At 35.9% G+C, this 23,792-nt stretch overlaps 2 protein-coding genes and 1 long non-coding RNA gene across 7 annotated transcripts; 1 reads left to right on the top strand and 2 right to left on the bottom strand.

Moving 5' to 3' along the window:
- Nucleotides 1-1,113: 1,113 nt before the first annotated feature.
- On the bottom strand, nt 1,114-17,829 carry ING5 (inhibitor of growth family member 5). 5 transcript variants are annotated; one of them, XM_081955795.1, is made up of 8 exons: nt 17,724-17,829; nt 13,689-13,760; nt 12,200-12,366; nt 10,338-10,449; nt 8,933-9,026; nt 6,012-6,150; nt 5,260-5,321; nt 1,114-4,568 (listed from the first exon to the last, which is right to left on the bottom strand). In XM_081955795.1, exons 2-8 carry the CDS (start codon nt 13,714-13,716, stop codon nt 4,529-4,531), a joined length of 642 nt encoding a protein of 213 aa, XP_081811921.1. In that variant the 5' UTR covers nt 13,717-13,760; nt 17,724-17,829; the 3' UTR covers nt 1,114-4,528. The 5 variants fall into 5 exon arrangements, with proteins under 5 accessions (XP_081811921.1, XP_081811918.1, XP_081811917.1 ...); XM_081955792.1 differs by lacking the exon at nt 17,724-17,829 and adding an exon at nt 16,600-17,465 and having other exon boundaries at nt 6,012-6,147; XM_081955791.1 differs by lacking the exon at nt 17,724-17,829 and adding an exon at nt 16,600-17,440.
- A 10-nt stretch (nt 17,830-17,839) lies between these two features.
- DTYMK (deoxythymidylate kinase) lies at nt 17,840-22,212 on the top strand. Its single transcript, XM_081955796.1, has 5 exons — nt 17,840-18,130; nt 19,198-19,306; nt 20,092-20,182; nt 20,809-21,006; nt 21,219-22,212. The coding sequence occupies exons 1-5, from the start codon at nt 18,001-18,003 to the stop codon at nt 21,327-21,329; spliced, it is 639 nt and encodes a 212-aa protein (XP_081811922.1). The 5' UTR covers nt 17,840-18,000; the 3' UTR covers nt 21,330-22,212.
- LOC309393505 lies at nt 21,809-23,368 on the bottom strand. Its single transcript, XR_014175601.1, has 2 exons — nt 22,870-23,368; nt 21,809-22,777 (listed from the first exon to the last, which is right to left on the bottom strand). It is a non-coding gene; the product is annotated as an uncharacterized lncRNA (long non-coding RNA).
- Nucleotides 23,369-23,792: the final 424 nt, after the last annotated feature.

The raw sequence follows: 23,792 nt of genomic DNA, 5'->3' as shown, positions 1-23,792 counted from the left end.
CTAGCCATAATAAAAGATTGAAGTGAACTGAGTTCCAAAAAGAGATTTGTCATCAGGATTTTACTTGGATTTAAAATCTCCCAACTAAAATGAAAGTCACATTTATAAATATAAAGCTTAAGTGGAACAAAATTACAAAATCCTGTAATCATCCAAAGGAAGTATTGATCTGATAAATCATCCAATGCAGGGAGATTAATCATTAGAATAGTAAGAGCTGAATTTTACTCTTTAGAAATAGACAGGAAATTAAATATTGTTACTGAAATAATTGATAGAAGTGTGTTCAAAGTGGTTATGCCATCAACGTACAACCTTTAAGCTAGATGTTTTGAACAACAAGAATGGAAAAACTGATCAAAGACAATGATGATTCTTCCATAGTTTTCTATAAGATGATGTTAATACAGTGGTGAAAGTGGGTTAATTCCATTTCAAGTACCAGTTATACTCCAGATTTGGTGTAAAGCATAAAAGTGAAATGTAAACATTCAAAAGGGTGAAGGAATAGAGGTAAGGCTACGTAAAGACATGCATAGTAAGCTACCGTGATCTCAGTAGCTGGCTACCTTGAATACCTACAAGCTCACCTAATTAGCAGAACCAGATGTGGAAAGAGAGGAAAGGTTACGTACAGACATGCGCGTTAAACTGCCATGATCTCAAGTAGCCATTTATCTTTTAGCCCATTATCTCATCGAGCAGAGACAGGCCGTATCGGAGAGTTAAATTCAACCTTGGCTGGATAGCTTTCTGGATTCACAAGGGAAAAGGGAGCGAGGAAACCAAAGAACAATACTGTTGCTATCTGTGCTCTATTCTGCTTGTTGAAACTATATAAAAGCCAAATAAACTCTGCGTAGGCAGACAGACATTTTGGACACAACCTGCCGTTATGGATTTCTGAAACCTACAAAAGGGCTTCTGGAATGGAGTTTAAAATAAAAGTCAACTACGTAACTGAGTTTTCTTCCCAAGAACTTTGAAGCATGACTTCAAACCCTAGATAGAGATAAATGATAGATATCTAGATAGATAGAATTTTGTTTGCAAACAAATTCACTTCTAGTTTGTGCACTATTTTCTTTCTCAGAAACAAACAAAACATGTCCATATATTTGTTCTCAAAAATACTTTATTTATAATATACCTAATATATCCATAACATGATCAAAAATACATTTCACATTTTAATAAAAAGATTTATAATATTCTCTTCATTTACAAAGAAAACATAAACCTAGAGCTATGACTAGAAAATTTATGCTGTGACATTTATTTATGAAGAACAATGGGGAAAAGATAACATTTTTTGGAAAAGCGGAGTTCTTTATTTTTTAAAACATGTATCTAGCTCCTCACATTCAAGTTTCAATAATGAAACAGGATACTGTACAAGCAACATTCAAAATAGTTTCTCAAAAGACAAGAATCAAGGTGACAAGTTCAAAACCAGTAAGTATTTTAAAACTTCAAATATAAACTAGTTGGAATAAATGCAAAGCCTTTCAAAATAGACAAGTCAACATGGAATAATTGCTCAGTCCAATACCATTTTTCAAAAATTGGATGGTGAAATTTTACTCATTCAGTCACTCCTACTAAATACCTAATTCTTTAGGACTGAAGAATGAGTTTCAATCTTGTTTATGATAAATTAATCTAAGTTGCTTCTGGAACTATGTAGCAGCAGTAATTGTTGGTATTACATAAAAAGAGCCTTTACTATCAATCTATAATACTTTACTGACAGGAAAAACATAATTTAAAAGTAATTGCTATTGTAGTATAATGTCACTTTCTTCTAAATCTGGAATGGAAGGTTAAAAGCCATAATTACTATTTGTTAATAACTCAACTACTCATCTGTGAATTCTTACAAAAACTGCTGTCAATAAGAATGCATAATAACTGCTTTATTTGAGGCTAGAAAAACTGTGACTTGGCGCTATTATAAAACCTATGTAACATTGCTCAAGAATCCCATAAGGTACTCAATGTTTTTATTATGATACAATTGTAAAACAGAATTATCAAGCATCTGGCAGACTTTAAAAGATTAGTCAACTGATGCATCGCTACCTACAGAGGCACACTTTATTTTATAGCAGATCAATATAGTACACCCACAATTTCATCTTTATCTTTTGCTCTCTTCTAGGAATTTACCATAACTTAGTGCAGAGACTTGGTACAAAGCCTGCCTTCTAAAATTCCTTAATGTTGAAAACAGAACACTATACAGTGGTACCTTGGTACTCAACTGCTTTGAAACTCATCAAATTTGGTACTTGATGCATTCTGACGAGAAAATTTGTCCTGGTACTTGTTTGTTTAGGACTCAACACGCAAGGTGTCAGTTGCCTCATGATTCACTAACTTTTCCAGCCAAAACAAAGGGTGACCTGTCATAGTCCTTGCCCTGTGCACATCCCCTTGAAGTCTTATCTTAGCTTTTCCTCATCAGTACAGTTAAAGTGAAGTTTCTTTACTTTATTTAATCTATTTATTAATTTTTAGGTTTGTTTCTCATGTAAAGGAATGATATACAATCCTAGCTTTTTACATATTGACTTAAAATGTGCATTGTTTTTGGTTTGGGAACATATTAAATTTATTGACATTATTCCTTATGGGGAGAAAAAGGTTTGGGTACTCATTGCGCCTCCCAGAACCAACGAGTACCGAAGTACCACTGTATAGCAATACGACATTCCAGAAGCATATAAGGACCCTATAACATGAATACTACAATGTTATTTCTTCTCTCCTTCTTAGGAAAATAATGCAGTTTGCACTTTTAGAAAGCAAGTATAGTTACAGAAAACATAAAATGGTACAAAGAATATTGTAACTGAACTGCATTAGTAACTACAAAATTGTGTGTATAAAACTATAAGAATTTGCATTCTTTCAATAATAAAAACCGAGAGTTCTTTTTCTAAATGTAAACTAACGATTTTGAGGATTTTGCAACATTCTAGAGATCAGCTTTTCCAGATTGAAATGGGGTTCATTTTGATACTGCAGATGTAATGGTGACAATTGTTTAAAGAAAGATATTGATTGCTAACATTTCTGGCAACCATTTTTACATTACATGCTAAAACCAATTCTAGCAAATTAGGCAACTGGATATTTTCAAAAGCGCATTCCTCCCATTTAAACTGACTTCACTTTTTATTTTTTAAAAAATTAAAATATACTATTTAAAAGCTGAAGGTTGTATGGCAGAATCCTTGATGAACTAGTGTATGTTTTTGTTTAGCTGAACAGAATTGTCAGGTTCATGAATCATACAAAAGCATGCAAACCTTTACCTACCTATGAGAGAATGACAGATGGACAACAAAAAGCTCTGTGTGTGTGTGGTGTGTGTGTGTGTGTGTGTGTGTGTGTTGGGGGGGAATGCCTATCTCTTACCTGAGAAAATCAGAAAAGAATGCTAATATTTACAGTGGGTAGTAGAAAGTATCTCAGTGAAGTCAAAACATGAACGTACTGCATAACACTCTGTCAAACACTTTTGTGCAGTTATGGGAACATCTCATTTGCTAAAACTGTTATTCCCTGAAAACTAGTTTTCCTGGTCCTTTGTTAATCCAAAATTATTTTAAAATATTAAATCTTATTTTATGAGGGATTTATACTATACTGATGTCACAGGTATTGCTTATCAGCAGGAATGAGAGCAATGCATCCAGTTTCAAACCAGAATGAAGTTCAGAGGGGACAGTACACAGAAACAATGTGCATTTTGAAATAAGCATTGTGAATTCTCCTAATCAAAAACAAATTCTCTGTTCTTTTTGTAAAATATAACTTTACAAACTTATTTCCAAAGTGGCAAAATTGTACACTGAAAATCTCAACCCACTCCTTAACAGAATCAAATGTTGTACAAATGGAAAATCTACCTGAAAAAGTGAACTATGTGATTCTACATCTTATCAACAATGATAAAGATATTGATACTGGATTTAAAAGCCTTCATAAATGTATTGTGCAAGGCAAAGGTTTGCATAAAAAATTATGCAGCCTATCCTTCTCACATAACAGGACTCTTACTTCATTCTGAACCGGTTTCCCAATGCTCATTCCAAATCTCTAAAATAATTTTAGAGGATGCATTGGAAAATACAAGAGAAAACATGTCATTTCGCCAGTGAAATGGCACTGGTGAAAGCTTCCCAAAGTGACTACATTTTGTGACAACAAAAGATGCTATCTTATTCACATGAAAGGCCACAGGCAGTTTTCACAAGTTTCAGTATATAAGAAATTCCAGTGCAGATCTTTTCTTAAGTACTTCATATCTTTGATTGTAGTGACGAAGTGTACTTGTAACCCAAATAATCATCACTAATGAACTTCCTGTATCATTTATCACTTTTAACATTCATATGGTTAATAAAAAGAACACCTGCCTACTGCATTATTTCAGGCCGGACAAGATGGGTTGGTGATGAAAACAAAATATTGCAACATATGAATATATTAAAACATTTTTTCATACTATATATCATTTCTACTTCTTCTTCTTCTCCTGCGCACAGCGAGGACAGTACCTAAAAGAAGAGAAGCATATTTAGCCCAATATACTTCTGTGAAACCACTATTATTTGACAAAGGAATGAATTGATTTATGAATATATTAAGACCACTGGAGGTTTCATATCCTCTATTAATATTATCACAGACATATTCACTTCCCATATTTTCATTCATTCAATACATAGTTATCTCTGTATGTTAAGATATGTACTAACATCTTAGACCCACATAAGATATTTACAGTATATTATATGTGTGGATATGTAGTTTTTTTCAATTTGCCAATATAAATTTGCAAATACACAGGTGTAAACATCCTAGAATATAAGTGTCATAGATTTCAGTGATATTTGCAAATAAAGGAATATTAATTTCTTCATATAGCAATTTGCTGAATGACATACATTCCTAAATTCAGTGGAATGTTTCCCAACAAATACGCTTATAGTAATTGCATCAGACCACTTTTCCCTAAATTGGTAACTGACAGATATGTTGAGACTATAATTTCCAGCACATTCAGAAGGTTGCTAGATTGAAGAAAGATCACTTATATTATAAGCTCACATATCAAAGGATAACTCTTCTACAATTATTTAGAAAACACTGAATCAAATATATCTTGGCAACAGTATTTTCAACTTTCTTGGGACAAATGATCGATGAAGAAAATAGAACAAAAAGTAAACAATTCATGGTACATACCATTTTCCTTTGGGTTTGGTCGTGAGATCCACACAAGCAAAGTGAAACCATTCAATTGGACACTATATTTGGGGTTGAAAAAAAAATGAATGGCGTTTTGTTTTCCTCATCAGTCTTATGAGCAACACGAGTTTGGCTACCTAGTCCTTCCATATCATATGTAGAATAGCAAATTTTATTACAATATTCTTTCTTGCAAAATGCTGACATTGTAGAATTACTTGGCTTATTCTTTACAGCAAAGGAAACAGGAGTGCATTATCTGATGATATGTTCATGACTTCATAGTAATATGTATTCTGTGTGTTTGTGAGAGCGATGTAATATAAAATATGGAGCAATGATAGGCAGAGAATGTTAATGTGTAGGTTTAAAATTAAAAAATATAATTGAATTTTTCCAAAATTGTGTAACAAAGTCTGCAGAAACTCTCCATGGTGTTACTATGACTGATTTTTTTTTGTTTTGCATCTTCTTTTTCTTTCCTTTAAACCTAAATGTCAGTGTAATTTTAAATAGCTACGCTGCTTCTTCCACATTTGCAATAATAATTTTTGCAAAATAAATTGTATTTTCTGGAAGGGTACAAGATAACTCAATGTTCCAACACTTTGCAAGAACTTAGGATAGGTTTGTGATTTTATGAAGAATCCTATACTGGACTAGCAGTTGTTTTTGGTTTAGACAGCAAATTTCAACTCATAGTACAAATGAATACCATTTGTCATACTTTGGTTGATTTCAATACTCACATCGGGGTTGTCACACCCAATCATTTCTCCGTAAGATACTTGATGACACAAGCAGTATGTGGGTTCATTGGGATCCACTGGCATGTCCAAGACATCAGAAGGGTGAACCGATAGGATGGTATCAGCTAATTCAGATCTGCTATGATATAAATTCAATAGAACTGGGTGAATGGCAGTGACTCAGTAATTTACCATGTTAAGAATTTGTCATTAACTATAAGGGGTTTAAAAACTGAATTAAAGTCTTGCCAAACTAACTCTATTGCATTTTTTAAAATCAACAAATATCCTTAATGAATTATGAGAATGCTGTGCACCCTATATCATGATTTCAGCAAAACATCTGAAAAAGTATTCCATGATATTCTGATTAGCAAGTTGGCAAGATCTGGATGGGTTGACAATTAAGTGGTCAATATCCCTTCTATTTCTCAACATTTTTATTAATGACTTGAAAGAAAAGATAAGAACAGGCTTAACAAGCCTGCAGGCAAAATAAAATAGTACAAGTAGTCCTTGACTTACAACCATTTGTTTAGTGACCATTCAAAGTTAGAACGGCACTGACAAAAGTGACATGATCGTTTTTCACATTTACAACTATTGTAACACTCCCATGATCAACATTCAGATGCTTGGCAACTGACTCATGACAGTTGCAGTATTCTGGGGTCATGTGATCCGCCTTGCGACCATATGACAAGCAAAGTCAATGGAAAGCAAACCAGATTCAGTTAACAACTGTGTTGCTAAATTAACAACTGCAGTGATTCACTTAGCAACTGTGGCAGGAAAGGTTGTAAAATGGGGCAAAACTCACTTAACGGTCTCACTTAATATAAAAAAAATTAGGCTCAGTTGTGATCATAAGTCGAGGACTACCTGTATTAATAATGTTTCAAAGCCAGAAATAAAATTTAACACAATATTAATAAACAAGAAAGAGTTTAAGATACTGCAATGGGTTCAGAAAGGCTATGAGAATGATCAAAGAGCTGGAAAGTAAATTCTAGGAAGAGAGACTATTTCTGTGTTTTATTCTTTTGAAAAAAAAAGGTGAACAAGACAAGACTCTTGAAATCCCTGGAATAACATTCCAGGATACAAATATTTATGATTTTATGTTTAAATGTTATTGTCAACAGATCTTTTTCAAAGATGATACATAGCAGAAAGACACCATTATTGGTTTTTGAATAGATTAAACAATTTTCTGTACTGTTTTGCCTTGCTCCCACTCATAAATTCATGTCACCCAATAAAAATATTATCTTCCACTCTATTCAGTACAGCATAAGACAGAGTCACAAACCTATGGTTTTCTACTTCAATATGCATTTGCAATCATTTAGATGATGTCATTGGTATCTTTATGATACCTAGTTTCATTCATAATTAAATTTACAACTTAATCTCCTTGTAGTATCCATCAGCCCCATTGCACAAGATGTGATCACCTTCATTCAGATCTATTACATAATTATCAATGTTCTTTCATTCATTTCACTCCTTAATGCTTTCTACTTATTCCTTGTACATTCCAAACTGCAATCTTTTGTAAGCAGTGGGCATCACCAAACTGGCCCACAGACATTAACCTTTGTTGCCCACCATAGCTTTGGTCAAGCAAAGCTTTCACATGCCCCAACACTGGAAGTCTTTAAGAAGATGTTGGATAGCCATTTGTCTGAAATGGTAAAGGGTTTCCTGCCTAGGCAGGGGGTTGGACTAAAAGACCTCCAAGGTCCCTTCCAACTCTGCTATTGTATTGTATTGTATTGTATTGTATTGTATTGTATTGTATTGTATTGTATTGTATTGTATTGTATTTAGGAATTATAGGGAAGGTATACACTAGGTTATCAGCTGAATGACTTCTCCAGGCAACCCGAGAACCTGTTTTCTCCCATTTCACAACAATCCACTTGCCATGCCTCAGATGGAGGTGGAGTCACTGTCTTTCCACAGGGTACCACTTTGCACTTGCAGCAAATGGGAAACAGAGAAGAATAAGGGATTTTTCCCCTTCTGCTGCCTCCCTCTTCCTCGTAGCTCACTTGCTTCCTCTGTTCCTCTTCCTTTCAATGTACCTTCCCTTACCTGCTGAAAAATAGCCATTGTACTCAATTGGCCTATTTCTCTATGCCACATTTGAAAGTTTTCTGATAAAAAATGCCACTTGCCTGCCAGATAGCTTTGATCTGGTTTCAAATTGCCTACCAAGCATTACCAAAAGCCGGCAGCAAAAGGGAGGTCTACTATGTCTTCAACAAAAAGAAAACAAGCCATTTTGGAGCTGTGGTTAAGCGTGCAGACTAGAGGAGCAACTTAATGACATGTGTCACATTAAGTATTTCCTGCTAAAGGTATGGACAGTACCAATTCGTTTGGGCACATTTTGCCCATACGCTACAACTGCAACCAATGCTTAATTTTTTACCCCAAACACACTGGCACTACTCTCTGTGAGTAGGATATCTAAACTGGGGATTGATATTCCCAATAGCTGTTTTTTGCTCATTCTCCAACCCTTGCCAGATTGGGTGTTTTTTTTTAAAAAAAACCATCTGAACCAGCCAGAACAGAAGGCAAAAAACAAAGGCAAAATGGAGTTTCCCTTCTCTTTTTAAGCCTACCTGAAAAAACTTTCTTGCTTTTGATTAGTTATTCAGAGATTGGGTTCCTAAGCTTTACTTGTTTCTGTCCACTCTCTATAGACTGAAAGATCCAATTTGAATAATCTTGAAATCTTTTGTCTGAATGGGATTTTTCCTTCTCACCAAAAGCTATAATCCAAACATACTTCCCCTAGAATACTTCCATGGAGTCTGGAATGAAAAAGTGTTTCTACTGTAAATTGACTTGGGGGCAGGGGGAGGGACACCCATATCCAAAAACTCTACTCTGTACTAATTTCTAACCTTCGTTTTGGTTTCTTTTTCACTGGAGCATCTTCCTCTGATGTCCGCCGGCCTCGACCACGGGAGGTTTTCTTATCCTTTGGAATTCTTCCCTCTAAAAAAAAGTATTTTTGTTAAGTACATTTAAGAAAATAATATGATTTTGTTTTTAGACATGTGTGTATTAATATTATCACAGGAGGCTTTTCTCCAATGCCATTTTCAATTGAGAATTTTTCTCATAGGAATCCAAGCAAGGAGTAAGCTTTTCTTATAGGAAGTACTGTTATAAGGCACTTTCTTCAAGGCCACATTAATATGCTTCCCTCCTCTCCAATCATAAAGGAAGCATATTGATACAAACCAAGCTGCTCCTATAGCTTATTATTGCCCCATAGCACTGATGCTACTCTGACACTAAGTAATATAGCATAATTTCAGAACAGCATTTGGTGGATTCCCAAATCTCCTTCTCCTCCTACCCAGTATCACCTGCTGGCAGGACTTCAAATACAAATTAATGCAATGAGTAAGGCTGAGGGATTTAATCTATAATTTCATTGTTTTTTTTATTTATTCTTAATTTTCATTATTCACAGCTTGCTTCTCTAAACAAATAGATCCTGCAGGAATCTGGATGATCTCTAGAATGCAGTTTCTCTCAAATTGTTTCAGGGACTATCATTCTCTTGGCAGCTAAGGAGTCCTGTTACAGGAAGATTGCTATGTTTAATTCAAACTTCCTCTTCACAACATATGCCTAACTGAAAGCACAAATTTGAAGTACAGGTAGACCTTGACTTGTGACCACAATTGAGACCAAAATTTCCATTACTAAGCAAGGCAGTTGTTAAGTGAATTTTGCCCCATTTTACAACCTTTCTTGCTACTGTTAAGTGAATCACATAGTTAAGTTAGTAGAACGGTTGTTAAGTGAGTCTGACTTCCCCATTGTCTTGACCCCAGGATACTGCAATTGTCATAAATATGAGCAAGATGCTAAACAGTCAAATTTGATCACGTGATCCTGGGGATGCTGCAAGTCTTAAGTATGAAAAAAGAACATAAGTCACTTTTTTCAGTGCCACTGTAATTTCAAACAGTCACTAAACAAATGGTCAAGGACTACTTGTACAAAGTAGACATGCCAAATCAGAAAAATTGCATCCTTGGATCTTTCTCATTTTTCTCTTCTGAGGACAATTTATCTCTTAAATCATGTTTGGTTAGATAAATAGCCTTTTCTTTTTCCATTCCAGTATTTGAGTGTGTAATTATATCCTCAGTCATATGCTTCTACATATTACAAACTTTCCCCTACGCAAATATGTATACACACTCTAAAGACCAAGATTGTTGGCTGAGACTGATTAAAAAATTAATTCAAGTTCTAAAGACTCTATCATATTAGTCACATTATCCATACTTTTTAGGTTTTGTGTCACAGGGCTTTCAAAATCACTGCCTTCCAACTTATCCTTCAGATCAGCTTCAAATCGGGCAAGGTCAGCATCTAGTCGTCGAATGTGCTTGTCCACCTGAAACAGAGACAGATACACCACAGAGCTGAAGATTTTTTTCCCCCTTAAATAGTATTTAAATTAAAAATCAGACTGTTTTTCTATAATAAAAATATTAAATAGAATAGAATATAATTCTTTATTGGCCAAGTGTGATTGGACACACAAGGAATTTGTCTTTGGCACATCTGCTCTCAGTGTACATAAAAAGACAACATACATTCATCAAGAATCATAAGGTACGTCATTTAATGATAGTCATAGGGTATAAATAAGCAATCAGGAAACAATATCAATATAAATCTTAAGGATACTAGCAACAAAGTTACAGTCCTGCAGTCATAAGTGGGAGGAGATGAAGTTTGGGTATACATGTTTAGAAGGTAAAATAAGACTAGGTTTAAAGTACAAAGAAGCAGATTTTGATTGGATATCAGGGAGAATTTCCTAATCATAATAGCTGTTTAACAAAAGAACAAACTGTCTCAAGAGGCAGCATACTCTCTTTCACTGCAAGAATATAAACATAGCCTAAATGGCCGTCTGATGTTATAATAAGGGATTCTACATTAGAAGAGTGATGGCTAACCCTTTTGTCTTTGCGTGCCGAAAGTGTATGCCCCCACACCCATAATGCAATGCGTCTCTCTCCATTTTGGGCCTGAAGCCTCCTGGGACCAAAAACAGGCTGCGGGGAGAGCCCTGCCCCCCTCCCCACTGCACATATGCACATGTCTCATAATGAGTGGTAGAGACACAAAAATCAGCTGGCTAGTGGGAGGTGCGGTGAAGCTGAGCTGGGGCGACGTGCCATAGGTTTGCCATCACGGCACTGGATGATTAATAATGTCCCTTCCAACCATTACATTATTTATTTTAATTAAGCATTTTTAAGCAAAGAAAAAACAGGAAGAGAAAAAAAGAAAGCATCAAATAGATTAATGCTTAATTTATAAACAATATAGAAGTCACATTTTTCAATATTTCATTAATTAATTTGAAATAACTGAATATACAATATTCATATATTGTATACATTTTTATAATTTTACAAACCATTCAAAGTATTCATATGTTTTTCCCCATTTACTAATGCAATTAACAGGCTAACAGGCTGCTTGCTAGCTGTCCTGAAGCTTCATAGCAGTAACAAAATATATGTGATGGTTGCAATTTTTTTTCCAGAGATCATTAGTAACATTTTTCTATAAGTGCAGAAGGAAACATTATCATAAGAACGACAATTCTTTTTATTAAACAGAATCTATCAGTTATGTCTTAATGTCAAATGTACACAATATAGTTATTATAGCTGTCAATAAGCCAAGGTCAAAAATCACGACTTAATACAATATGTGAGTACCAATTGTTTCATAGCTGTTAATATATTCCTCAATGAAATTCTAATCAATAATCCACTCCAGAAATATGGCTGAAGAGATAATTTTGATAAATGTATTTTTGACAAATATAGTCGTCAGACACATTCACTCTATACTTCACATTTTTTACTATATCTCCATTCTGCAAAAGATTAAATGAGGAAATAGTACAATCTTATGCACAATCCCTGAATCAGAAAATTTATGATGATAGGTGTTAGTTGAAGTCCAGCACAGCATCTCCATTTGTCAGTGAACAGCTCCTAAATATTAAAAAAAAAAGTTGCCATCTGAAAAACAAACTAAAAGGCTAGATAAAAGATGTCATAAACATAGGCACTGTCTTGGGTCTTCTGCAGTATCATTGCTCTATTATTTAATCTTACCATCTCGTAGGTCTGCATGGCCAGCTGCACTTTGTCATCACTATATTCTTTGCATTTTGTATAAGCATTTTGGATCTTCTGCAAGATTTCTACTCTTTGCTCTGATGACAGATCCCGCACCGTTGAAATATATTGTGCAGCAAGACTATCAATTTCTGCTTTCTTGTCTGAAGGATAATGAGAAACAGTATAAGTATAAAACTGAAACTGCAATCCAAAAAGCCTCAAATAATTATCTAAGTAGAGAAATAAGAAAATGTGTTTCGATGCTGTAATTAGGAGTTCATTTACCAGGGGATGTTTTACTGATTTGGATTTATTTTCACAAACACAGTAATTATCTAATTGCATTTTATAACTGAAATGTTTCAGCAGCCATACAAAACAAAGCTTATTTTTTATTTTAAATACAAATTCATTTATTTTAAAATATAGGATGGAAATTCCAACCCTAAGATGTCATTTTAGAAGTCTTTAGCACTGCAATTTCAAAAATTTCAATATCTCAATCTCCAAAGAACTTACTTCACCCACAAACTCACTGGCAACCACCTCTTTACCACAAAATCTTTAAGCACACTACCAGATGGATGGAGCCTATTACTAAATACAGCATATGTGATTTGGGATGCTAAGCAAACACTAGCATTAGAAGAGAGCAGAAAAAAATCTCACTCTGCCTCCAAAAACCAGCTAGTTAAAGAAAGACTAATATATTATTAGACTCTCTGAATGTAAATGGCTAGAATAATAATTTTGAGGATTAAAACATTAAATTTCTGCTGGTAGAAGGAAGCATCCCTTTGTATTCAGACCTCTGAAATAGTTGGATTTAAACAACTTTTTTCCAACAATATAAATTCAAATACAGTACTTGTTTCCCATATGCAAGCAAATGACCAAAGTCAAAGAAATGGGCTACTTTTTGCTAATGATAGCACTGCAGCACCAGCACTTGTTTGTCCTTTAAAACATGTCACATACAAAAATAAAATATTCAATAATTTGATTCTTATCAGTCGTTATTGTCAAGATGAGGAAAATATTGACTTTTAGTTTTAAAATGTAAGGCGAGTCCTTAAACTTGTCTTCTCAGATCTGTCTGAATCTATCACCAAGTAAATATATATTACATCAAAAATGGGAAATCTTTCTATTAAAGACTCTATTGCATAGGAGCAAAATGAGAAATATATTGCTTTGAAGATAACATGGAAGATACAGCTTAAAACAAACAGTGAATGGGGGCTAGAACCAAAAGTATATAGTCATTTTTTTCTAATGCCTTTTTTATCTCGTTCTCTTTCTGATACTTTTTAACTCTCTTCCAAGAATAAAGTATAGGAGAGGATGTGTATCTCTTACCATGATTCTGATCTCTTGCGAAGGGCTTTTTAAATTAGACCAAAGGCTACATATGATCCTAAACTATCAGTTATATCCCTGCATTATATGAAAAAGATCTGCGGATTAGTATATTTCAATATACCTTCTGTTCTCTGATCCAGTTCACGCATAAGTTGGAAGTTTCTCTGTAATTCACAGGGCAGGTTTTCAATGCCTGAAAAAGAGATAGAAAGACTGAATTATTTTCATACCACAAACCTATTCAAATTAAATTTCTGACCACAAACAGTATCATTATGATATGTTCCCACCACACATCATTCCTAGTTGTGTATGCTGCTTAGTCTCATGGGTCCCAGTGTCTACGACTGGAAAACAAATATTTCTAGAGCCCAAAATACTTTAAAATCTCTGAATGAGAATTAAACATGGTAATTGTGGCTCATAAACACTGCTCACTTCATTAGTTCTCTTCACTAACATTCTTGCTGTCTCCGAAATGTTGTTATCAGAAGATATTAGCAGGGGTGGAAAAGCAGAAAAGCTAAAGTTGCAGCAATGTCACCATGCCATTTCCCTGTTTTCTAACAATATTCTGGATAATGGTAGAAGATATTGCTCAGACGTCTTTCACCAACTTTACTTCTATCATCAGCATGTATGATGCATTTTTGGCACAGAATATATTCCTTTTCCATTATGATAAAACATTTTCTGTATATTTGATGTCTCTTGACACTACACATTCTAATCCCGTGGACCCTTTTATCAATGCTGTTGGGTATCTGAGATAATTCCTTATCTTCACAGTGGTCCACCCTTCTCACAAAGCTTACTGTATTACTGAGTAAGGAGAGATTGAATGCGGTTTTCTATTGGAAAATGCATTAAAACCTTCTATGTGAACGATCCCTGTTATATGGAAGAGAAGTATAAAAGAGATCAGCAACATGCCAGACTCCAATTCTTCTACTGAAAGACCACTCATCCCATCCAGCCATGGGAATTTGTTGTTTCATAGACATTTCTGTTCTGGATGCTGAAGAGAAAAAAATATCAATAATGCCACTTCCTTCTTTCTTTTGTAATGAAACTACTGATCTTGTAGAGCAGCTCTTCCAGGAAGCTGATATGCCCATGTACTGTATCTACAAATGGGCTGCCAGCGACAGCAAGGTTCCTTACTTTCCTTCGCTCCTCTGTCAAATCCAATATTTTGCTTGCTTCTAAGGAAGTATCTTCAGCTTGTTACATTAATTTATTTACTTTTGTGATATTTCACTCCTGAAACTTTTTCCTTTTGTCTTTTTCTAATTAAAATGTGAGTTTCAGAGAATTCAGTGAACTGTACATTATTTCAGCTGCTTGCTCAAAGTTGTATCTCTCTGCCATTCATCTTTCATCTCTGTTTTCATGTAATAAAACGATCATTTCCTTGGAAAAAATTAAAAAATGACCAATAATATAATACGCTGATAGTCTACTTACTTTCAACCCTAGTTTAGTGCATATTCAGGGGTGGAGAAAAGCAGGATTCAACATCTTTCCTGTTGCAAGCACTGTTTTCCAGAGCCTAGACTAACCAATCACTGAACATAACATTTGATACTTTTTATACAGTAGAGGAAGCAATAGATCCCTTGCTGCAGGAAGGAGGTACAAAGATAGATGTGAGGGGCATCTCTCTTCCATTTCTTCAAAACTTCTCTTTTGCTCTTTTCTAGTGCAATAATTCAATATCAGCAATTCCCAAACCAAGTTCGGAGAACTCTAATGATGCGGCATGTTAGGCCTGAGCTTTACGTATTTGTAGGGACATACTTTTCTCCAGGAAAAGATATGAGGCATCCACATCCATGTTGGTATATGGATAAGCCTAACAAGGGGGGCAAACCGGATTCTCAACTCAACCTTTATACAGGTAGTCCTCGACTTACGACAATGGAGCCCAAAAATTATGTTGCTAAGCGAAACATTTGTTAAGTGAGTTTTGCCCCATTTTACAAACTTTCTTATTAAGTGAATCACGGTAATTGTTAATTTAAGAACATGGTTGACTTTGCTTGTCAGGTCATAAAAGGGAATTCACGTGACCCACTGCAACTGTCATAAATATAAACCAATTGGTAAGCATCCAAATTGTGATCACGACTACTGGGATGCTGCAATGCTGTGTGTGTGAAAAACAGTCATCAGTCCCTTTTCTCAGCACTATGATAACTTCGAACAGTCACTAAACAAACTGTGGTAAGTCGAGGACTACCTGTAGACCAGGGGTGTCCAAACTTGGGAACTTTAAGACTTGTGGACTTCAACTCCCAGAATTCCCCAGCCAGCATGGCTGGCTGGGGAATTCTGGGAGTTGAAGTCCACAAGTCTTAAAGTTCCCAAGTTTGGACACCCCTGCTGTAGACGGTGAATGCTGGACTTTAGGGACTTCTGGTTCTTTCCTCGGTGCCTCTTGGGAGTTTTTCCTCACTGCAGTTCTGAATGATAGCATTGGTGCCGACGTTTGCACAATTCTCTCGTCGGTATTGGGTATTGAAGGGAAGCTTGGGGTCGAACTCTTCTGAGCCAGTCAGAAGAATTGCAACTTCGCTTTTAAAAAAATCCGCGACGGCTCAATTGTTTCCAAGAGGGAAATCGTTAAAGGAGGGTTCGCTTTTGCTCTTGAAGGCAGAAAAAAGGAAATACTTTCATGGCCGCGACGCTGTTCAAAGAGAAGGCCTGTTGTAAAGGGGGCGGTCAGCCGGGAAAATGCTCCAAGTTTAAAGTTTAAAGTGTTTGTGTAACAAGCTTACAGGTGGCACTGAAGGGCGAGGAGCGCCGAGGCGGCCCCTACCGGCGAAGACCATCAACTACAGCCCCAGACCCGGCTGAATGTATTTTTCGGCGCCCACTTAGAGGTGTGACGCAGCAAAAATACCTCTGGTTAATCCCTCTCCGCAATTCCCCCTCCCAACACACACACACACACCGGGGCTATGACGCAGCTGTAACAGCCGGCGAGACCACGCGGCGCTTCAACCCTCCCCAACGCCGCACTCACTCACTGTCCAGGTAGTGCTCCAAATACAAGGCCGCTGCCGCCATCTCGAGTCAGCCAACCGCCAACCAACCGGCCGACGCCCACCTTTCAGCCGTCGCGCGCTCGGCGCTGTCACCCCAGCGCCTTCGCAATGGCCGGCCAAGCTTTCATCGCATAGTCACGAGGCGCCGCCACCGATTGGTCGCGCCGCCACCGTGCCGCCTATCAATGAGAAGGCGGGGACACGGACTGGAACGCCGGGAGCCGTCCGGGCAGAGCTTCTCCCCCAGCGGCCGAAGTTGGCTGGACGCTGGGAAGTTTGTACTTCATGGCCACCGGGCGCGCCTGCAAGGAAATACTTATCTCCTCCAAGCCCTTGCTTAATATCAAACGCAGCTTGGAGGCCTAACGTTCTCGGCTCGAAGCCTATTGTGGCCATTCGTATTTGTTTTGTTTTGTTTTCAAAGTAAAGAGGGTTCGCTCTCCTTGTCCTGTTCCGGCCACTGCCCTTTTTTTTCTTAAGACACGCCAACGAAGAGGAAATAAACTTAAAACGGGCTGCGAACTCTGCAAACCCTGGAGTGAAAATAGAGCTGGCAGGAGTATACTGGGAGTTGAAGTTTGAAGACCCCCGTTTTATTTGTCGTGGTTTAACTTGCAGAAATGGTTTGAAAAGATCCAATCCTTCCGATTACCCGCTTGGTTTATTGGAGCCAGCCAATCTCGTGCAGGGTCGCTGTGGGGCTAAATGAGGGAATGCCACGTGCTCAACCTTCGGCGTCCGAAGCAGAGGTTTGGCGTACCTAAGCATGAATAAAAATACTCGGATATATATATATCCAAATGGATCTTGGGACGTTCTCTGGCTAAATAAAAATACTGCATACCAGAGCCCTCCGCGATCGCTTCTCCTGCTTGTCTTGGAGTTACCACCCCGAATCCTGTATTTTAAAAAATGATTTCTAAAACCTATCTCGCAGCACGTGTGCAGTTTTTCCTACCCCCTGCAAATTAATCGGCGACTGTTTACACTCTGGATTTTTTTAGCAGGTAGCCCCCAAAAGACTTGGCGGTTAATAAATACGGTAGGTTAAGAGATAAAAGCGAGCCTAGAAGAGAAGCACCGGGCAATCGGCTTCCCTGCTACACCTTTCGTTAACTCGTAGTTCTTTTTGGTGCTCAAAAGGAAATCCGGGTCCCCGCGCCCCTCTTGTTTCTAGTTTCTAATTAAACCTTGCTTCTTGGCATTTTCCCAGGACTTCGTTTAAAGTTTGCGTGCTTCCGGTTTCACCTTCCTATTTGATTACCATGGCGACAGTGGGGCCGCTCTTCACGCCGGAAGAATCATCTCTATGACTCAAGCGCGGGAAGTTACAAGTTCGGTTACTTTTTTTTTGCCTCGGGTAGAGACTGGAAGGGTTTATCAATGGCGGGCCGTCGAGGGGCTTTGATTGTCTTGGAGGGGGTTGACCGAGCAGGCAAAAGCACACAGAGCCGAAGGCTCGTGGAGGCCCTCTGGGCAGGAGGGTACCAGGCCGAACTTCTCCGGTTTCCTGGTAAGTGAAGTGCAGACCTCGGAGTAGATACACAATGTAGGAATGGCGTCGCCTCTAATTTCGTTTGGAGAAAAATGATCTCGATAGAATGTCGCAGAGCAGACTGAAACTCAGTGGGTACAGCCCTTCAGAACCAAACAAGCATGGTTTAGATAGCATGGTTGAATTTATATTGAGCAACTAATAATAGAAGAAAGACATGCTAACACTAAGAGGGTTTTGCGATGGTGCTATTGATGGGGACAGTGTTGTACACCATCTGTGCTTTATTATAATCTATGATTAATCTACAGTTAATAAATACTCAAAAGCAATCCTGTCCTACACTTTTAAGCTTTTCTTTAAGCTCTTTCTATTGGAACACTTGGAACTAGCATTTTCAGCAGCTGCCAGCTGGTTCTATACAGAATATGCTTACATTTAATCAATTTCAGCATACTAGTGAGATTTTAAACAATGTTTCTTTTATTTCCACTGCAGATTATTTGATACAGTGGTGCCTCCGTACTCATTGTTAATTGGTTCCAGGAATAAGTGCCAAATTTTTCCATAAAGAATAATGCAGTGAATCACAAGGCAGCCGACACAAGTTTTAGCTTGTGCGTTGAGTATCAAACAAACAATGAGTACTTGGACAAAATGTTCATATCAAAATGCCTTGAGTACAAATTTCAATAAGTTTCAAAGCAGTTGAATATCAAGGCACCACTGTACATATAATATTTAACTAAATTAATACTCCATTAGGATCTTATTTTCATGTTCATTTGGATTATAGCACTAAAGAGGGAAAGGGCTCATACAGCTTTATTTCTTACTTCAAGACATGAAGTGTAACTAACAAACATGGAGTCATAGTTTTTGTATGTACTTATCAGTACTTTAATTACATATTGAAGTCATGCCATACTTTTCAACTGAATTTTGAGAGAAATGAAAATTATCAGATAAAGCAGTTGCACTTTATGTAATGCATGTTTAATGCATGTGGTGTATGTTTAAAGAGAAATAATTTGCAGACACCGAGGAAGTGTTATATTTCATTTTTTCCTATTTGTTTATTACAGAAAGGTCAACAGAAACTGGACAGCTAATAAGTTCTTACTTGGAAAAGAAAAACAATTTGGAGGACCACACAGTGCATCTACTGTTTTCTGCGAATCGTTGGGAGCAAGTGTAAGATACATTTTTATTTAGTACTAGGAGGTCCAAATATTTCCCATTAAATCCAATTTGATTTCACATTTTAATTCAGGAAAATTATGAAAGTATGACTTTCAAATATTGTGTTAGGCTGCAATTCTATGCTCTGTGTACAATATCCCAAGATCCAAAGTATTTTTAAATGCCTTTTCAGAAAAAAAAGGTGAAAGAAGCAGGTTAGAATTGATTATTGATATTAACCACTTGTTTCTATAAATTAGCGTCTAATTAAATTAGCAGCTGGTTTCATGCCTAAACTGGAACTAGAACTCCTGATCTCTCAATTTCTGGTCTTAAAACTGCATCAAATTGACTCTCAAAAACATAATCTAGTTTTTAAACTAAGTAACAAAATGAAGGCACTGAAAACTACGGTATTAGCAAAACACTTTTTACTGTCCTTGAAGAGCTGCCTAAGTGCCGGTGACTATATATGCCTTTAAAAATTATCCAACGAATTAATTGGTTATAAAACTCATTATAATTGGTTATAATTTTGAAGTAGCCTAATTTGTTTGGTATATTATCTTCATTATATTGAAGGATGTTATGAAACAATGCAGTCTTAAAAGTAATCTATATAAAGGAGAAGTACTGAAAGCTCCCATTTTGCACCATTGCTTTCTTTCGGAGTTCTTCCCTAAGATGTGTGAACATTGAGCCCTCCCACACACACTAAATGAATAGTCATTGAATGGTAGTATTGTAACTTAATCTATTTTTATTTTTGGTAAATAACATTCCATTCTCTTGTTCAGGCCATCTATTAAAGAAAAATTAAGCCAAGGTGTCACTCTAATAGTGGACAGATATGCCTTTTCTGGAGTAGCCTTCACAGGTGCAAAAGAAGTGAGTAAATCAGATATGTACCAGCCTAAAATTGTATCAAAATTTTATTTTATCCTTTCTAGCAGCAGTCTCTGGAAATCTGCTTGTTGACTTTTTATACATTTTGCAGTGTTGCAAAGTTTTGTTAGTATAAAAGGTTTAACAGGAAATCCATTCTAACATTAAAATTGCTTGCTGTATATGCTTATTTGTCTTTATTGGGCTCTGGTTTACTGGTTAAAGGCAGCTATAAATAAATAAAATTGAAACAGCCTGGCCTATTTAATCCTATTTAAACTCCCTAGAAAAGTAACATTTATCCTATATTGGGCTACTGTTCTCAAAAATCCCAGTCATAGTCAAGTATCTAAATATTATGGAAATTTTAGCAGAATAGACGATAGCCTTGGGGAAGAGTAGCAGTTTCTGGCACATCTGGTTGTACTGTATGTAAAGGTCTTATGTTCAAATATTTCTACAAGTTATAAACTGAGAAGATACAAACACTACAAAAATGCTTATCTGTTGAGAACTGAAAGTATGGACAGTAGTGAACAAATAGAACTATAATTTATCTTCCTATAATCTTAAATTGTTATTTGTTTACTGTTAAGTATTTACTACACCTCCTAATTCTCTCTGAACAGAACTTCTCTTTGGAATGGTGCAAGCAACCAGATGTGGGGCTTCCAAAGCCAGATTTGATCCTTTTTCTTCAATTGAGCACGTCGGAAGCAGCTAAACGAGGAGAATTTGGAAATGAACGCTATGAGAATACATCTTTTCAGGAGAAAGTTCTCCAGTGCTTTTACCATCTTATAAAAGATAAATCTTTAAACTGGAAGGTAAGAAATTAAATAGTAAAAAAAAGAATTAGCTAGTAGTACTTGCAGTTTTTGGTTAACCATAAGCTATTAGTTGTTTTAACTTTTTATGACTAGACGATGGAATGTGTCATTTCTCTCTAGCTGAAAAGCTGAATTTAGGGCATTCATTCAATGACACTTTTTTTTAGTTAAATAATAAATATTTTTGTATGTTTTGTTTTTGAATTTAGTTGATTGATGCTTCGAAGAGTGTAGAAGATTTGCACAAAGAAATTAAATCCTTCGCAGAAGAGGCTATGCAAGAAGCTCAGCACAAACCTCTAGGAGAACTATGGAAATGAAATTTACGTAACTCCTGAAAGTCAAGGCTTATTTAATCAAATTCTGCACTATTTGCACTCACATATTCAGTGAACCTATGTGTGTTTACCTATATTTGAGAGGCCAAGTAGGTTTCATTTGCTAATCTTTACTACTTATCAGTTCCGTTCCTCTACAGACTGGAGTTTTAGAAAAGTGAAGCTTGTCCTTTCATTAGAAAGCAATTTTGCAGGGACTCGCACCTGGAAAAAAAAGGAATGAATGCAGTAATATCTTCTATATTCCATTTAGATAAGACCTGATATGTTTAGTATTAAAGTTTTTCTATAAATATATTGAGTGAAATCATGTGTATGAGTGCATTAACTTTGTTCTCACTATAATAAGGTTTTGTGTGTGTTTGTAATATTCCATTGTAATATGTAGAGTAAGTATCGATAAAATATTTTGAAATATACAGTGGGCATGTTTGGCTAATGACATTTAATAATTTAAGGTATTAACAGTGTGAGTGAGTGTGTGTGTGTGTAGATTCTAAAGGAAGTTTGATGCCAATGATATAACATCTTAAAATAGTGTTTGTATGTATAGAGACTGGTAATAATCCTCCAAGCTGACAGACTCTTCCAAGCATTGTAGAAAAACAACCAGGTTAGTCTTTGGAAGACAAAAATCTGGTAGCATCATTTTAAATTAACATTTTATTCTATTGTATATTGAATTAAAGCAAAATAATAAACTTTTTTGTCCCAATTGATAAAACTTGTCAGGAATCTCTATTGGAAGAGTTTGAAATAGATCAATTTGGGGAATATCTTAATTGCTCATATGTGGCCTAAAATCTTAAAATAATTTCTGTTCCACCTTTTTATATTCTTATTTTATCCCAAGCAAAGCCATAATTATTATTGAATAACTTATTTAAATTCTTTAATATGTTAATATTCATGTTTTCTTATATTTTATGTGATTGATTTTATGTTCAAATGAAATTTCTAAAATAGTGGATATATTTTTTTCTTACAAGGTGAATATGAATGCTATTCATATACTATTATAGAATTTTAAAAATTGTTAGACTTAAGCAAATTCTTGATTATTTATTAAACTGGCAGGAATATGTTGTATTACAGAGGATTATAATAACTAGCAATTTCAACCAATAATTTTCCCCTTTATTTCAATTCCTTGAATTTTATTATTCACACATGCAACCACTGACATTCCAATAATTAAACATCGGCTGAACATAGATTGAAGCAATAGTGATTTGTAAATTAACGCTTTAATAAACAAAAAATTTCAAAACAAAATATCTTTAACACTGTCCTGTAAGTTTCTTGCAGCGTAACAGTTGAAGTGAGATAATCTAATTACAGGAAGTCCTTGAGTTACGATCACAATTGAGGCCAAAATGTATGTTGCTAAGTGAAACAATAGTTAAGTGAGTTTTGTCCCATTTTGCAACCTTCTTGCCAGTTGTTAAGAGAATCACTGTAGTTAAGTTAGTAACATTGTCTTCCCCATAGCTTTGCTTGTCAGGTCACAAAAGGTGATCACATGACCTTGGGACACAGCAATGGTCATAAATATGAACCAGTTGCCAATTGTCAGAATTTTGATCATGAGGATGCTGCAAAGATTGTAACTGAAAAATAGTCATGTCATTTTTTCAGTGCTGGTCATTAAATGAACTGTTGTACGTCGAGGACAACCTGTCCTTGATTTGTTAAATTTTGCAAGATTGTAATTTTGAACCCTGCACTTCAATCTAATATACTTCTGGGAAGAGATAATTAAATCTTATTACTATGTAATCCATCACATCGTTAGGTTTTTTTTGCTAATATCTCTGATTGCTTCAAGTTGCTTCATTTGTTGCAAACTTCAGATTTTGCTATTTTATTTTTAATGTATTTATTTGCTATTTTAACCAATGATACTCTGCTAAATTTACTGTACATTACAGGCATTTTAACACTTAAGTTATTAGCTTCACTTGGTGAGCAATATCTAACATTTGCCAATTCTCTCAGACGTCCTATTACATCTTTTATTAAAATAAAGAACTTCTCCCATTCCAATTTAAGCCCCATTTGAATTCTTGAAAACAGATGCTTGATTGAAGTCTTTTGAATAACAATGTATTAAAGAACTTGGTTTGCATTTGTTTCATTGCCCTCTATTGGAAGAGGATGGCTGATTCCTTGTTTTAGTTCTTATATGTTAAATTTTTTTGCAAAGCACCTCCAGGATATTTTGTATTTGGAGGAATATTTATCTATTTTTGGGCAACTGCGCATGTGCGTGGAGTGTGCGTTTGGCACACACATGAGTGAAGCTAGGTGGACAAAATTGTGCGCACACTGAACCAGCAGTAATGCTGGCAGCAACCCACCCTGATATGAAGGCTAAACTACCTTCCCCGAGGTCTATAACATGATGGCTTATCTTTTCTGGAGTGAACGCCCAAAGTGCAAGCA

Source organism: Natrix helvetica (assembly GCF_964273705.1).
Source record: "Natrix helvetica genome assembly, chromosome: 5".
NCBI lineage: Eukaryota > Metazoa > Chordata > Lepidosauria > Squamata > Natricidae > Natrix > Natrix helvetica.
The sequence above is the reverse complement of the archived record's forward strand: the minus strand, read 5'-3'. Positions and strand labels throughout refer to the sequence as shown.

What these genes read in the sequence shown, in the direction of transcription:
- ING5 (XM_081955791.1), bottom strand. Translation starts at nt 16,639, where the DNA reads ATGGCGGCAGCGGCCTTGTATTTGGAGCACTACCTGGACA. An exon ending in TTGGGTGTGACAACCCCGAT is followed by an intron (nt 5,322 to 6,011) that starts GTGAGTATTGAA and finishes CCCCAAATATAG; the next exon opens with TGTCCAATTGAATGGTTTCA. An exon ending in ACCAAACCCAAAGGAAAATG is followed by an intron (nt 4,569 to 5,259) that starts GTATGTACCATG and finishes CTCTTCTTTTAG; the next exon opens with GTACTGTCCTCGCTGTGCGC.
- DTYMK (XM_081955796.1), top strand. Translation starts at nt 18,001, where the DNA reads ATGGCGGGCCGTCGAGGGGCTTTGATTGTCTTGGAGGGGGTTGACCGA. An exon ending in GCGAATCGTTGGGAGCAAGT is followed by an intron (nt 19,307 to 20,091) that starts GTAAGATACATT and finishes TCTCTTGTTCAG; the next exon opens with GCCATCTATTAAAGAAAAAT. An exon ending in CCTTCACAGGTGCAAAAGAA is followed by an intron (nt 20,183 to 20,808) that starts GTGAGTAAATCA and finishes CTCTCTGAACAG; the next exon opens with AACTTCTCTTTGGAATGGTG.